The sequence below is a fragment of the Schistocerca gregaria genome, chromosome 1, assembly GCF_023897955.1.
Source record: "Schistocerca gregaria isolate iqSchGreg1 chromosome 1, iqSchGreg1.2, whole genome shotgun sequence".
In the NCBI taxonomy this organism is placed as follows: Eukaryota; Metazoa; Arthropoda; class Insecta; order Orthoptera; family Acrididae; genus Schistocerca; species Schistocerca gregaria.
Window position 1 is genome coordinate 861991899 of NC_064920.1, and position 17296 is coordinate 862009194.

At 40.9% G+C, this 17296-nt stretch overlaps 1 protein-coding gene across 1 annotated transcript in view; it reads left to right on the forward strand.

The window, feature by feature from the left end:
* LOC126272906 (sodium-dependent serotonin transporter-like) overlaps positions 1 to 17296 on the forward strand; it is a 1032532-nt gene that overhangs the window by 777485 nt on the left and 237751 nt on the right. Inside the window, exon 5 of the mRNA XM_049976173.1 lies at positions 11460 to 11598. Coding sequence (XP_049832130.1) covers positions 11460 to 11598 — 139 coding nt within the window. The remainder of the gene's footprint in view (positions 1 to 11459; positions 11599 to 17296) is intronic.

Genomic DNA, 17296 nt, shown 5'->3' on the forward strand with positions numbered 1-17296 from the left:
AGATACCACAAACTCGTAGGAGGTATACTGTATGAACAGTCTCTAACAGCAGTGCAATACGTAGGTGAAAACGTCGGACAATGAAGTTCAGTCTCATAATTCTACAATAAGTTGTACTGACATAACCTTTCCTACAATCATCAATGTAATCTGCGTGACTTAAAGTAATCGTCTGCACTAACGCAACGACGGCACGTAAGATTTGATATTCAGTTTCTCACGCATAGATAACATTACATTTTGCTACGGCATCACTATGCATAATAGAATGGACACAATAACACTTTTCGTGGTATAATTGGGTCAGTGGTAGCTGTCTGGATATTAATTGCAACAACGCATCTGACTATCAGGTCTCACTAGGCTCGAAAGATAAACTACCACCAGATCATCAGAAAAATACTAAATGCGAGAGTCTACGGGAAGCAGGAAAGATATTTTTAGTTTACTAATAGTAACAACCAATAGGGAAGCTCACTTTGTGTACTCTGACAACACAACTAAACACTTTCTCAACTACTTAGGTACCACAAACGACAGCTTTCGTATACAGGGTGGTCCATTGATCAAAACCGGGCCAAATATCTCACGAAATAAGCGTCAAACGAAAAAACTACAAAGAACTAAACTTGTCTAGCTTGAAGAGGGAAACTAGATGGCGCTATGGTTAGCCCACTAGATGGGGCTGCCATAGGTCAAACGCATATCAACAGCGTTTTTTTTTAAATAGGAACTCCCATTTTTTATTACATATTCGTGTAGTGCGTAAGGAAATATGAATGTTTTATTTGGACCACTTTTTTCGCTTTGTGATAGATGCACTGCAATAGTCACAAACATATGGCTCACAATTTTAGACGAACAGTTGGTAACAGGTAGGTTTTTAAATTAAAATACAGAACGTTTTATTTCGGTTGTTCCAATGTGATACATGTGTCTTTGTGAACTTATCATTTCGGAGAACGCATGCTGTTACATCCTGATTACCTGTCAATACCACATTAATGGAATAAATGCTCAAAATGATGTCCGTCAACACCAAAACATTCAGCAATACGTGTAACGACATTCCTCTCTACAGCGAGTAGTTCGTCTTCCGTAATGTTGGCAGATGCATTGACAATGCGCCGACGCATGTTGTCAGGCGTTGTCGGTGGATCACGATAGCAAATATCCTTCAACTTTCCCCACAGAAACAAATCCTGGGACGTCAGATCCGGTGAACGTGCGGGCCATCGTATGGTGCTTCGACGACCAATCCACCTGTCATGATATATGCTATTCAATATACTTCAACCGCGCCGAACATCCATCATGTTGAAAGTAAATCGCCATTCTGTCATACAGTGGAACATCTTGTAATAACATCGATAGAACATTACGTAGGAAATCAGCATACATTGCACCATTTAGATTGCCATCGATAAAATAGGGGCCAATTATCCTTCCTCTCATAATGCCGCACCATACATTAACCACCTAAGGCCTCTGATGTTCCACTTGTCGCAACCATCGTGGATCTTCCGTTGGCCAATAGTGCATATTATGCCACTTTAGGCTACCGCTGTTGGCAAATGACGCTTCATCGCTAAATAGAACAGGTGCAAAAAATCTGTCATCGTTCCGTAATTTCTCTTGTGCCTAACGGCTGAACGTTCAAAGTCATCGCTATGCAATTCCTGGTGCACAGAAATAAGGTACGGGTGCAATCGATGTTGATGTAGCGTTCTCAACACCGACGTTTTTGTGATTCCCGCTTCTCGCGCAATTTCTCTGCTACTGATGTGCGGATTAGCCGCGACAGCAGCTAAAACACCTACTTGGGCATCATCATTTGTTCTAGGTCGTGGTGAAACGTCCCCTTTGAAAAATTATACAAGACTGTGCTTAAACTGACACACAATATTTTTAGCGCAACGCAATCTGACTTTCAAAAATCCCTACGAAAGAATGGCCCTGACTAACATTAACCTATACGTTTCTCAAATCACTTACCTCACAAAAATCTTCGTTACTCAAGCTACTGCAATACAGCGAGCACCACTACTGCCAGCTAAATAAAATATTCAAACTACTGAAGGCACTAACTACTGACAGGCATAGTTAGCAAATGAAAGATTTTAATACAGATCAGACAATGTATTTACCTTAATAGTCATAATATATAAATCAGTTCGTGACACCAATTCTTACAAATTTCAAAACTCCGCCATCTCTCTACCCACGTCCACCACTGCTGGCGGCTCACCTCCAACTGCGCAACGCTACATGCTGTTAGCAGCCAACAGCCCAACACTACAATGGCAGACAACAATGCAAACTAGCCACAGACTGCGCACAGCACAGCCAGTGATTTTTCATACAGCCTACTTACATAGCCCTCATGCTCCCCACAAAAAAATTTACAAATTGTTTTGGGCAGTGGCCAATACAGATTTGAAAATTTTTTCATAATTACAATGACAAAGAAATGAAATGCACACACTTATCTATACAATGTTGGCCAAAAGCTAAAATTTTCTCACAGTCCATAAAGACAGTCCTGATCGTTCATCACAGTAAATTAGCAGTGTCTTTGCTCAACGTCTGAGTAGTAAAAGAAAATGCACACGGAAGTAGTGGATTTCCATGCAGTCTTGAAGAAGTAGTGTTGTCCCTCCAACGGTAAGAGAGTGCTGACTCTTGACATGCAGACAGGTAATGGGCCACAACAGAGCAAACCCACAGCAGAGTCAGTCGAAGTTTTGAAGAATATTGGTAGGTAGGTCATCTCAGAGCAGACCCACTGTAGTCCTGGTATACGGTGTTGGTGGACCACCAGAGATGCAGACCGACTGTAGACCTTGTAGAAATAATGGTATTGGTGGGTCATCAAAGGTGTAGACCCACTGTAGTCCTTGTAGAGATGGTCAGCAGCCATCTGTTTGACTGCGCAGGCGCACAATCACCATTGAAGTGTCTTGCGAATAATATAGCAAGTCCATAACCACCACTTGTGCACTCACAAATTTTTTTTTGAAATGTCCTTAGAACCAGCAATGCTGTTATCCAGTCCCTTGCTGAATTATTAACACACGTGCAAACACTATCAGTCCCTACTTCTCACATATTATCCATATACTATGACCAACAGAAACGTGTGCAGTGGAATGTAATTTACAAGTTACTTAATTTGATGAACTGGTGTCAATTACAATTTTATAACATGAAAATACAATAACAAAGGTACAAAATACATCTTTAAATAACATAACAATACAGAGAACATTAGTACAGGCTTTACAAAAGAATCGAAATAACAAATTCATCGGTGTTGCAAAAATTATGACATAAGTGCATACATAAAAGATCAGAATAATTATTGAAACATCAACTTCACACATTACCATTAAAATAAAAGAGAATAAATAATGTCTAAACATCAGAAAAATTCTACAATGTAAATATTATTAGCTAAACACATAAAGACAGGAAGAACACACATATACAAGAGTACACAAAGACATAGCGGAATAATAGAAAGGGAAAGGACAGGGTTTGTTTTACTGCAGTATCTTGCAAACAAAACTTTCTTTACTTCTTGGAGATCTCCATTCATTCTTCATTATTTCCAAAAAGTCCTATCTATACCTGCTTTCTGTACTTTTCTCATATAACTTCTCAGTGCATTTCTTCAAATTCGACGCAACTCATTCTCTTAAATAGGCTACCCCCTCTTAAGCTAACTTAAATCTACTGAGCTCAGATGCTTAACTAAGGGACGAGGCAATGCAGCAGCACAAAACAATTAATAGAAACAGCAATGAGAAAAAAATGCAAGTAAGCAAACCACACCTACAAGAGAACAGAACTCTTCTGCCTCTGATCAATGCAGTAGTGTCACTTTAACTAATACTGCAAGAAATGAAGCAAGGGGCACTCATGAAGTTATGGAGATAGATGGACAACAGCAAAATAGAGCTGCCCAACAACATACTACATGTCAGCCTGATACAAGTGTGCCTGCACTCACACTAAAAACTAATTCTGATTCATCTGCCTCCAATACACTTTCTTTGTCTCGTGAAGAAGTGACAGTCCCTGGGCTTAGTGTAAACAATGCAGTAGTGTCACTTTAACTAATACTGCAAGAAATGAAGCAAGGGGCACTCATGAAGTTATGGAGATAGATGGACAACAGCAAAATAGAGCTGCCCAACAACATACTACATGTCAACCTGATACAAGTGTGCCTGCACTCACACTAAAAACTAATTCTGATTCATCTGCCTCCAATACACTTTATTTGTCTCGTGAAGAAGTGACAGTCCCTGGGCTTAGTGTAACACATACTACATTAAGCTCTCGGTTTAGACGTTCACCTTCTGGGAACTTAGATTCTAACAACTTCTTAGCACCTAATGCGGACTCTGATTACGAGAGTTATGTAGCAGATGATGGAGATCCCCAGTCGTCTAGGGGCATGTTACCACTGCGAAGAAGAGCACAGAGTGGAAGGCGGGTTTATCTGCGAAGTGATATTGAGTCACAGTCCTCTTCAGATGAATCTCAAAGGAATCGACCGTGTTACCCTCAAGACGGACTGACCACAGTGCACAGTCCAGAAACCAGTGTGACAGCTACAACTACTGCATCATCATCAGCGGGTAGCAATGCAGCATCAGAATCATCAGCACCAACAAGTACTACCAGTACAGCATTAAGTACAGCATCATCATCATCAGTGCAATCAACTAATTTATTTAGATTATCTGGTGCACATGGATCAGATTCACCACAAGCAAATGTGTCATCAGCAGCATCGACATCCTCAACAACAGTTGTTGTTCATACAGCCCCATCTGTCAGCCACCCGGTTGCTGAAACTTCAAGAGCTCCACAGCCTGTATCGGCTGCATCTGATAGTACCAGTAATGCTGCTAGTTCTGGTTCTGGAACTCAGTCAACAGGAGGAAATCCATCTGATCTCCTTGAAGGCGTTGATCCTTCTTTTCTTGCTGCTCTTCCTGACGACTTGCGAGAGGAAGTGATTGCTGAGCAGTTGAGGTTACAAAGAATACGGCAGAGGACACTGCAACAGACAAGGGACCTCATTGCATCAAATGTGTCTGAGGTAAATCCAGAATTCCTAGCAGCATTACCTCCATCCATACAAGAAGTCCTTGCACAGCATCACTTGGACCAGCAAAGACAAGCAGCAATTGCAAGTAATCCTAATGATCCCATGAATGCTGCAGAGTTCTTCCAGAATCTTCCATCATCACTAAGGCAAACAATTTTGACTGATATGGAGGAGTCTCAAATGTCTGTGTTGCCACCAGATCTAGCACAGGAAGCACAGACATTACGAAGGGAATGGGAAGCGAGGAACAGGCAATTGATGCAAGACAGATTTTTTAGCCATGTTAGTCACAATACCAGTGCATTGTCTTCAATGTTAAGGAATCCTGGCAGGGTCGCCATATGAAACGTCCTCTTTGAAAAATTATACAAGACTGTGCTTAAACTGACACACAATATTTTTAGCGCAACGCAATCTGACTTTCAAAATCCCTACGAAAGAATGGCCCTGACTAACATTAACCTATACGTTTCACAAATCACTTACCTCACAAAAATCTTCGTTACTCAAGCTACTGCAATACAGCGAGCACCACTACTGCCAGCTAAATAAAATATTCAAACTACTGAAGGCACTAACTACTGACAGGCATAGTTAGCAAATGAAAGATTTTAATACAGAACAGACAATGTATTTACCTTAATAGTCATAATATATAAATCAGTTCGTGACACCAATTCTTACAAATTTCAAAACTCCGCCATCTCTCTACCCACGTCCACCACTGCTGGCGGCTCACCTCCAACTGCGCAACGCTACATGCTGTTAGCAGCCAACAGCCCAACACTACAATGGCAGACAACAATGCAAACTAGCCACAGACTGCGCACAGCACAGCCAGTGATTTTTCATACAGAGCGCTACGAGGCGGCGTCGTTACCAATAAAAAAACCTAAACAGCCTACTTACAGTGGTTGACGTTTCAGATGTGACCATCAGGTTTCCCCCTTCAAGCTAGACGACTTTCGTTCTTTGTAGTTTTTTCGTTTGATGCTTATTTCGTAAGATATTTGGCCTGGTCACTATCAATGGACCAATCTGTATTAAATTATTGTTATTGTTATTTTTCGGGATCGAATGCGGTTTACTGTTCTAACTCTGTTTACAAAAACTTTCGACGCAACGTATTAATGAGCATGTTTTTCGGCAAAATAATAGCCCAATTCCTTAAATTGTAATAATGGACAGTCAGATCATGCGCCCTGCCTTCTTTGTATTTTTCAAAAACATTTCCTTTTATTTAAATGAAACAACAAGTTCACTGTTACCCGTCACAGTTTCATTTATTTCCACGACGCGTTGTGAAGGTTTAACCCCCCACCATCGGGTGGATTTACATTAGTAAGCATTACATTTGTGTGTGTGTTGTGTTACGATTTTTGGAGGAACTTGTGACACTGCCTAGTGGAGAAAACAAGACACTATTTCAGAATATAGTTTAGGATTACTTTTGACAAAAAAATTTAACTGATATCTAATGGTAAACATTAAATAAGTAAACTACAGTACCTTCAGTGGTCACAGGTTCCTTTTGCTGTCGTAACACATCACATGTATACTGCCACATTTGTAAACAAATATGGCGTCAAATCAGCTGGGTGTAAGGATCGTATAGCAGAAGAGAAGACATAATCGCAAAGTGCAAAGAGTATACATCGTAACACATTATTACAGAATAATTGCTTTAAGCATTTGGCGGTGTTTGTTTTGAGGTGTCAAAGATATGTGTGTGTACTTCAGGTGGTATATAAATCTAATTCTGACAAGTTAAGACCGCTAAACATTCATACTCGTTTATATAACCAGGTGAAATGTTAAAATGGCTTAAACTTCATACTTGTTGATAACAATTAGGTGAAATGTTACAGACTTAAATTACAATGATAATTTTGGCAACAACAGTAAAGCCATACATACATTACGCTCTTTGATTGGGATTAATAAACAGATGTGAAGTTAGGGGCTGGAGGCAGAAGGAGAGGTAGAGAGAGAGAGAGAGAGAGAGAGAGAGAAAGAGAGAGGGAGAGAGGAGAGAGAGCAAACATTTACATGGCAAGGAGTCTTAAGATTGCATGTTGCATATATTAACTGCCTAAAGGTTGGGGTAATACATCGGCTAATGTTATAAAATATGCGGAAAGATCTACACTAGTGCCAGTAGTTGATGTAGATACAGTTTTAAGCTGACAAGGGGTACAAGCTGTTGGTGTGATGAATTATCTGTGAATGAGGTCAATCTCTTGTACTCTTGGTAGCTGTCAATATTTATGGTAAATATTAGGTGTGTGTGTGTGTGTGTGTGTGTGTGTGTGTGTGTGTGTGTGTGTGTGTGTATGCATTTTTAAGAGTGTAGGCAGTTGCTGAAAACGGAGATGATACTATTGTCAATACTGTCATTTTTGTCATTTAAGATGGATTCTGGTTGTTTCATTTGATGTTTGTATATTTGGAGTGTTTCAAGGATATCTAGTTTTCTGCCTTTTGATTGGATGTGTAGGATGCTAATACTTTTGATGTTAACATGGTGTTTTATTTTATGCAGGTGGGTAGCTATTGCTGATGTGTGATATTTTTTGTTTTTTAGTGCTGCCATGTGTTCCTTGAACCTAATGTCAAATGATCTGCCTGTCTGGCCTATGCAGAAGCAGTCACAGACCAAACATGCAATTTTGTACACACCTGTGTGATGAAGTGGGTTTCGTGTGCCGATGTTGTGGGGTAACTTCTGTCCAATCTTGTTATCTGTTGTAAAGGATATGCTTATGCCTTTCCGTTTGAAGACGTTGGCAATCCGGTATGAAATGTTACCCAGAAAGGGGATTGTATGGAAGACGTAATTTTCTTTTTGTTTTTTGTGTTGTGATTCCTTTGCCATTATTGAGTGTTTTAGGGTGTCTACTATGGAGCTGTTATAACCATTGTCAATAGCTGTTTGTTTTATTATTTCGATGTATACTCTTTGCACTTTGCGATTATATCTTCTCTTCTGCTATACTATCCTTACACCCAGCCAATTTGACGCAATATTTGTTTACAAATGTGGCAGTATACATGTGATGTGTTACGACAGCAAAAGGAACCTGTGACCACTGAAGGTACTGTAGTTTACTTATTTAATGTTTACCATTAGATATCAGTTTAATTTTTTTGTCAAAAGTAATCCTAAACCATATTCTGAAATAGTGTCTTGTTTTCTTCACTAGGCAGTGTCACAAGTTCCTCCAAAAATCGTAACACAACACACACACAAACGTAATACCGATGATGGAGGTTTAAACCTTCGAAACGCGTCGTGGACATACATAAAACGGTGACTGGTAACAGTGAACTTGTTGTTTCATTTAATGTCAGTAACAGTCACGGTAAAGCCTAACCTAAAAATGTTCGCATTTAAAATTTGCTTTTCTGTTAATGAAAACAGTGATTTTGGCGGGGTTCTGCAAGATCTTACTGTTTTATTAACTGCATAGTACAATTAAACTTCTTTGTGGTCGCCGATACATATTTTCTAGCAGACTATTATGGTTCGGTTTTAACGAATCTGCATATGCATATATCTTCCTTTACCACTCTGTAGTGGTTGCTGTCAATTCGTTTCGTTTGGTTATGTCTGGTGATGATGGTTCATAGTCATCACTTGTAGAATAATCTTCATTAATTGTTATAGCCCCATAAACACATTCATCCTCAAAGGTTTTCTCATCCTCAACATCTAATGTATCATTTGCAGACAGAGACATATCTCCAAAGAACTTACCGTTAGTTAGTTCAAATAGTTAATTCGCAGAAGAAAGGTATTCAATTCTATCTTCGATCGCACTATGATACATTGTTGATTATACCACATAGTTTCGTAAAATTTCTACGACATGAGTTGAATTGATGAGATGCATGCTGGCTGAAAACCAAAAGTTTATAATATTAATGTGAAAGTTTTTAAGTTGACGAATAAATATACTGACAGTATGACAGTAAATACACCCCTCATTATACTTTGTACTTCCATGAATGTTTAAGAGCATGATGTCAGACTGACCTAGTATGTGTAAATAAGCACTAGCACACTTGGGTTAGTCCCTTCCGCATACCATAGTGGTAACTACTTGAATGAACGTTCTGTGGCTAAAGGCCCCATCTCACAATACCATGCTGCACACAGTAAAGTGACGTAGTTGCGTGCCACAAGGTCATACAGTTCAGAACCATATATCTTCATAATACGATAACCAAACATTTCCACGACAAGGGGAAACCAGCAAAACACAATTATCCCAGTACCTATGTTTCACCGAAGCATGATTGGTACATATTTTTCGTAAATAAAACCGCCTTTCTTGATGCACTTGTAATTTATTTCTCCCAGTCTATTACTTTATTATTGATATGTTTTATTTTTAGATTATAAAACAGTGCACGTCGAGGTTTTTTTTATTTAACTAAGTAATTACTTACAGTCTGTTGGCATCTGAGTTTCCTCTCATTTGGTCTGGAGGCCGCACTGCGACGTTATTTCAGACTCATAAGTACATTTTTATATCCCGAATTTTTTCTTTCACACCGTTCATCATGTTTATCCTTACTTTTGGGGTGCACTATTACTCTTTTGGCACTATTTATAGATATATTTTCAACCTGTGCTTTCAAAGACGTAAATAATGTGTGTTTTTTATGTGTTACCTCCTGTTTGGCATATTTACCTACATGCTGCCAACCTAACGAAGTATATGTTGAAAACTAAGGTCTATCCATGATGCTTATGTGTGTGTGTGTGTGTGTGTGTGTGTGTGTGTGTGTGTCTGTGTGTTTTTGGGGTGGGGGGGGGGGGGGGGGTTGGTGGTTATTCAACACTCGATAACTCAGACCACCAGGTCCTCACCCCACCCCATATGCACACTCTCACACTGTCTCACACACACTATCTCACACACAGCCGGCAGGTGTGGCCTTGCGGTTCTAGGCGCTTCAGTCTGGAACCGCGTGACCTCTACGGTCGCAGGTTAGAATCTTGCTTCGTGCATGGGTGTGTGTGACGTCCTTAGGTTAGTTAGGTTTAAGTAGTTCTAAGTTCTAGGGGACTAATGACCATAGATGTTAAGTCCCATAGTGCTCAGAGCCATTTGAACCGTCTCACACACACATTCTTATAAACACAATATCTCTCTCTCTCTCTCTCTCTCTCTATCTCTCTCTCTCTCTGCTCTCATACACACTCTCTCACACACACACTGTCTCACTCTCTCTCTCTCTCTCTCTCACACACACACACACACACACACACACACACACACACACACACACACACACACACATATTCTCTCTCTCTCTCTCTCTCTCTCTCTCTCTCTCTATCATGGACACTCGCACACACATACTCACATACACACACACATACATACACACACTCACACACACACACACACACACACACACACACACACACAGTTATAATGGATAATATTAATTTTCAATACATACTTCGTTAGATTGGCAAGATGTAAGTAAAGAGACCAAACACGAGTAAACACATAAGGAACTCACAATATTTACGTCTTTGAAAGCACAGTTTTTTTAAAAAAGATCTATAACTAATGGCAAAAGAGTAATAGCGCACCACAAAAGTAAGGACAAACTTGTTGAACAATGTGAAGGAAAAAGTTCGGAATATAAAAGTGTGCTTATTTTCGGAAATGGAGTGGTAGTACGACCTCCAGCCCAGATGAGAGAAAATGCAGATGCCTACAAACTGTAAGTAATTACTTATTTACATAAAAAAACGCGATGTGAATTTTTTTATAATCTAAAAATAACAGATATCAATACAAAACTGTATTGTTGTAGAGCCAATTGAAGATACCTTAGAGTAAAAAAAGGCCAAAGAAATAAATTACAGTTGCAGCAAGAAAGGTTGTTTTATTCACAAAACAAATATTTCTGTGCTTGCTGTGGCTATGGCCATGCAAACAAACTTATTATGACCGATACAGTTGAAACAGCTACCTTGTGAGTGGAGGAGACTTTGACGCATGGCACTTGGCAATCCAGAGAGAAGAACTGCTCGGCACTAAGATCATGCACCATCTAGTAATGAATGTCTGAAATATTTTCTCCACGATTTGACGCTTGGAACAAGTCTGGACACAAGCGACCGAGAACAAAGAACACAACAGCACTGAAAACGTCCTTTGTGGAAAAGAAGTAATGCTTTAAGACGTTTGACATTTCCACACTTCAGATGTTCCCCTTGGCCTTTTTAGTTGTCTTGTAGTGTGCTGTTTGAAGCACGCTGTGCGCGGTGTGAGTAGGCAGTGGAGTGTCAGTCTGGTGGCTGGTGTTGCAGGCGCAGCGTGCTGGAGCTGCACCGGTCGGATGGCCTGGACCGCATGGGGCCCATCAAGTGGTCGCTGGCGCTCTGCGTCCTCGCCGTCTTCCTGCTCGTCTACTTCTCCCTCTGGAAGGGCGTCCGCAGCGCCGGCAAGGTGCGTACTGCTAGCCCCGCCACCCTTAATGCACCGTGCCTCTGGGCCAGACTGTCCTGAGGGCCGCCACAAATTATTATTATTTTTATTTTTTAATATTATGGGACTTAACTGCTAAGGTCATCAGTCCCTAAGCTTACACTCTACTTAACCGAAATTATCCTAAGGACAAACACACACACCCATTTCTTTCTAATAATTTCCGGGTATGCAGCCGGATCCCAATGACATTCTGCCACGCTATTTCGGCCCAGAGATGTCCAGCCATCATCAGGTGAGAACACAACTACTGAAAAGCACAGGTGCAGTCGCGGTATTTATGCCGAATCTAGCGCATGGGAAATGTACTGGCATCCTACACCGCAAGCGTCAGGTGTTGACAATCGCGGCATAGCAGAGCTGTACGTGCTGCCCTCGGTGGGGAAAATAATAGATCATCTAGTAATTGAGTATCGAATGACGGTGTCGATTCCGCTGTGATTGCATATTTTCACAGATTCCTTGATTACGAAATCCCAAAATCCGGAAACCGGAGCTAAAATTTTTGTTCCATTGTATTCCATTGAATGTCCCAATGAAATACAGTGCTCTGCTACTGCCGATTTTGGCGGCTGCCGCACACGGGTGTATCTTTCATGTTCTGTACATCGTTCATGGACAGTTCTTGTCGTCTGGCCAATATATGCAGAGCCACATTCACAGGGAATTTTGTAGACGCCTGCTTTCTTCAGTTGTAAATCGTCTTTAACGGATCCAACCAGGGCCCGGTTCTTTGCTGGTGGACGGAAGATAAACTTGATTTTATTTTTCTTCAGTAATCGGCCTATTTTCGACGACACATTCCCGGCGTATGGAAGAAACACAGTTGATTTAAAGCCGTCATCAGCGTCCTCAGTGCGTAGCTTCTTGTTATGATAGTTGCCCATGGCCTTCCTTATTTGGCGTGAAGTGTAGCCATTCTCTTTAAAAACCTTCTCCAAGTGTTCTAATTCTGCGTGGAGGTTTTCATCATCCGATATTACATGTGCTCGATGTATTAAGGTACTGAGAACAACTGCTGTTTGTGCTGGATGATGGCAGTTTGACGCCTGGAGATACAGATCTGTGTGAGTCGGTTTCCTGTACACAGAATGTCCTAATGATCCATCATTTTTACGCCGTACGAGCACGTCTAAAAATGGTAAAGAGCCATCTTTTTCAATCTCCAATTAAAGTTCTCGCATAATGAGATTAAGCGATGAAGCAATTTTTCGAGTTCCTGTCTGCCATGAGGCCATATAACAAAAGTATCATTGTGCCACCAACGCAGTACCCCACCAAGACTCTACGGTCTTCCTAAGATACACAAGGATGGTGCCCCACTACGATTAATAGTAAGTAATATTGGTGCTGCGACCTATTCTATTGCACAATATCTGGCCTCACTACTAAAGACGTATGTGGGTAAGTGTTGCCACCATATTCGTAATTCCGAGGATTTTGTCAGTCGCTTGACGGAAGTTAAGCTTAGCAACTCGGATTTATTAGTCAGCTTTGATGTGGTCTCACTTTTTACGAAAGTGCCTTTAATGGAATCGTTACATCTTATCATACCCGGAAATTATTAGAAGAAAAAATACGCCGGAAAAAATATCAGAAGTCACACACACACCCATGCCCGAAGGAAGACTGGAACCTCCGCCGGGACCAGCTGCACAGCCTATGACTGCAGCGCTGGTGCTACTAATCAGTCCACACAGCTATTCACGCTTGCATCGGTTTATGATGATGTCGCTGTACAGCATGCATTTTAGAATTCTTGCCGCCTTACATGTGGAGCTAATACGGAAGGAAACATACATAAAAGACGGTAGACATCTGCTTCATAATTTTATTGCCTCATTTCACATTGATTCTTAAGGTTCAAATGCTTCAGATGGCTCTGAGCACTATGGGACTTAGCTTCTGAGGTCATCAGTCCCCTAGAACTTAGAACTACTTAAACATAATTAACCTAAGGACATCACACACATCCATGCCCGAGGCAGGAGTCCTGCAACCGTAGCGGTCGCGCGGTTCCAGACTGTAGCGCCTAGAACCGCTCGGCCACAATGGCCGGCTGATTCTTAAGGGACATCCATTAGTTACGTAACCTGTCGCCAAATCTCATTTAACTGGGGGGAGAGGCAATGAAAATATCACGTTCTCTTTTTAATTCAGAGTATACATTATTGTAATGTCAACATTTTGTTTCATATAATTAATCCTGGCCGCGCGTGATTAGCCGAGCGGTCTAAGACGCTACAGTCTTGGGCTGTTCGGCTGGTACCGGCGGAGGTTCGAAACATCCCTCGGACATGGGTGTGTTTGTTTGTGCTTAGGATAGTTTAGGTTAATTAGTGTAAGCTTAGGAATTGATGACTTTAGCAGTTAAGTCCCATAAGATTTTACACACGTTTGAACATTTTTAATTAATCCTGAAAATAGACAATATTACATTTCCGAACAGTATTTATGATCTCTCTGAACTGAATGCTTTACACATGTGCATGGCCGGGATTTTCCATGTTGAAACAAGTGCCCCATAAGCGTCAGACCTCATTCCGGGAGTTCTCTGCCACGGCGGTCGAAATTACCGCGTGTCAGTCAATGAGTCATTCGTGATATTCTGCAACGCATATAAAAACAGTGTTATTGTGTTTAAGATGAACTTGTACCTAAACTATACAATTGGTGTGGTAAGCGGCATGCCAACATGTGAACACACATGTTTTGATCAAGAAGCAGATCGTTTATAGAAGGAAGTTAAGCTGAAATTCACCGACAATTATTTTCTTACTGATCACGTGAATCAAGAGATAGAAAAGCTACATAATCATACAGTTCAAAGGAAAGTACAAGCAACTCTTTCATTTGCAAATTAAGTAAAGTTTCAGTGACATTTAATGTACGTTGTATACCAAAAAAGGTTAATTTTTCAGAGATCATTCAAAAGGGTTAACACTATTTTCGTGCAGTCTTTTCGTCCTTCTATCTTTTGTCTGTCCGTCCCTCCCTTCGAATACTGCTCAGGGTTGACATGTTTAAAATAAAGTATTTTAATCACGTGTTGAAAACACTGTTTAACACACTTTATAAATAAAATATGTTTAATCAACATTGAAAACAAAATAAAAATTAAATTTCTCGTATATTTACCCTACTGCAGTATATACTTCACGTGAGATGGAGGGGTCCCAACAAATACCAGAAAATATCACGAGAGAGGGAAAGGAAGTCGAAATTTTAAAGAAAACCACCTCACGCAATTAATGATACAGAGCATGGGTGAACAGACTTGCTAGTACCACAAGCCGCAAACCCCGCACTGTGACAATGTGAGCGCCAGAATGAAAAAAAAAATCATAGTTCTGCTTTGTTTAGCAAATATAGTTAGACAAATGTATTCTCAAAAGAATTAAGTTTTATTAGGACAAACCATCTAATTTCTTGAAAAGAATAGAAGAAGAGCAAAAAAAAAAAAAACAAAAAACTACAAGAACGAACAGTGAGGATCGGGCAACCATCAGATCATTGGGGATGGGAGGGGGTCAGTCTGTGCGTTTCTGATATAGATAATTGCAAAGAGGGTAAAGTGGGGTTGTTGCATATTCCCTATGTTATTTAATGTGTTAATTCAGCAAGGAGATAAGAAAGACAAATAAGAAATTCTCACTGGTAAGTAAGAATTTAAAAAAAAAAAAAAAAACAGTTGAACGGAGTGGATAATGGCTTGAAAAGAGGTAACAAAATAGCACCAAAATAAAAACAAGGTTATTGTAATGTGGTCTAATCGAAGCAGGTGGTGCTGGGGGGATTAGAATAGGAAATGGGACAGTAAAAGTAGTAGATGAGTTTTGCTATGTGGGCAGCAAAGTAACTGATGTTTTCAAAGCAGAAAGGGTACAAAACGTGGACGGCAACAGAAAAAAGTCCTGAAAAACATGTAAATTTGTTAACATGAAATGTAAATATAAGTGTTACGAATTCTTTATCAGAAGGTACACTACACAAGAGAATTAACGAATCACTTTTTTGAAACCGCATAATTGTCTCCCATTCCGACGCATTAGTTTGCAATTTTGCTCAAAGGTGCGTATAATGTTCCTCAGTAATAGTGCAAAATCTTAACGTAACAGTCGGGCCCTATACGCTTCAAACAACAAGGTCTCGACACATGCGTAGAAAAGGCCAGAACTCAGAAGTTCTTGTGTCGTGTCAAGTGGGTTAATGATGTCACATTGGCACTAAATTTCATCAAATTTCTGCGCAACGCCATGTGAGACGTGTCAAGTAATGAAAACGTCGGACCACCCTTACACACAGATTTCCCTCCCCCCCTCCTCTTTTAACGGCTCTGCGGTGGAGGTGACGGAGGAAAACATTTGAGGTACACCGCCGCTCAGAACTGACACGAAAAGGCGTCAGGCGTGTCATAAATGGCGTCAATTAATCCACCCCTTTCCCTGAGGCGTTGATTCCCAAACTTTTAGCGGTAGAAAACGAGAGTTCGCAGTGCGGTGAGAAACAGGAAGGCGCTCTTGACATGCTTTGACACTACTGACACCCTCTGAAGTTTCAGTTCTTCTCTGAAGATTTATGGCAGTGCATCTCACTGAACGTGACTACAGACTTTGGACAGCAGCACGGCCGTAATTTTTGCTCTCGTGTACAGGTTGGAACCACTAGGGTCCGTTCAAAACCATTCCACGAAATTTGAAGGGCATCCGAAGCAGTAAAGAATACTTATACTTTTGCAACCCTGCTACTTTCCATTGGCGTGATCACGCAAGAGAGCAACGTTAACATGTGCGTGAATAAAACGGCAAAGGGTTTATCTAAGACCCCCCTCTCCCCTTCCAAACCTCCCAGTTCGCCAACACCTTCGGTATACCAACGCACCTTTCTTGACCACGTTAGAAATGTACCTTCAAAAATTTCGACATCGAAGGGTCTAGCGGCTACTCCAGCTCCTCAGAGTTAGGCAATTCCTTCGGCACTTCGCGGGACGTTTGTCTACCTTTAGGCCCTAGGGTAGCTGCCAGGCTGATTTGGTGTCGAAGTGTGTGACAGGGATATTTGTAACGTGCTCAGGGTGTTGTCGATCTCAGCGGTTCGAGAGGGACCCTTTGCCGTTTTGTTGATGCATGTGAATACGCCACGGGAAGACGGAAAAGAGGAGTAGTTAAGAAGCGTAAATACCCCTTACTGCTTCGGATCAACTTCAAATTTCGTCTAATGGTTTTAAACGGTCCCTACTGGTTCCAACCTGCACATGAGAGCAAATATTTGTACCGTGCTGCACTCCCAAGGAGTACGATGACGTTTAATGTGAATGCAACCTCATAATATCCTTAGGGAGGTGTTGAATGTCCGAGGATGTCAGCAGTCGAAAAGGATGTAATGAACATCTTCCTGTGATGACGTTTAATGTGAATGCAGACTCATAATATCCTTAGGGAGGTGTTGAAAGTCCGAGGCTGTCAGCAGTCGAAAAGGATGTAATGAACATCTTCCTGTGATGACGTTTAATGTGAATGCAACCTCATAATATCCTTAGGGAGATGTTGAAATTCCGAGGATGTTAGCAGTCGAAGAGGATGTAATGAACATCTTCCTGTGATGACGTTTAATGTGAATGCAACCCTTATAATATCCTTAGGGAGGTGTTGAAAGTCCG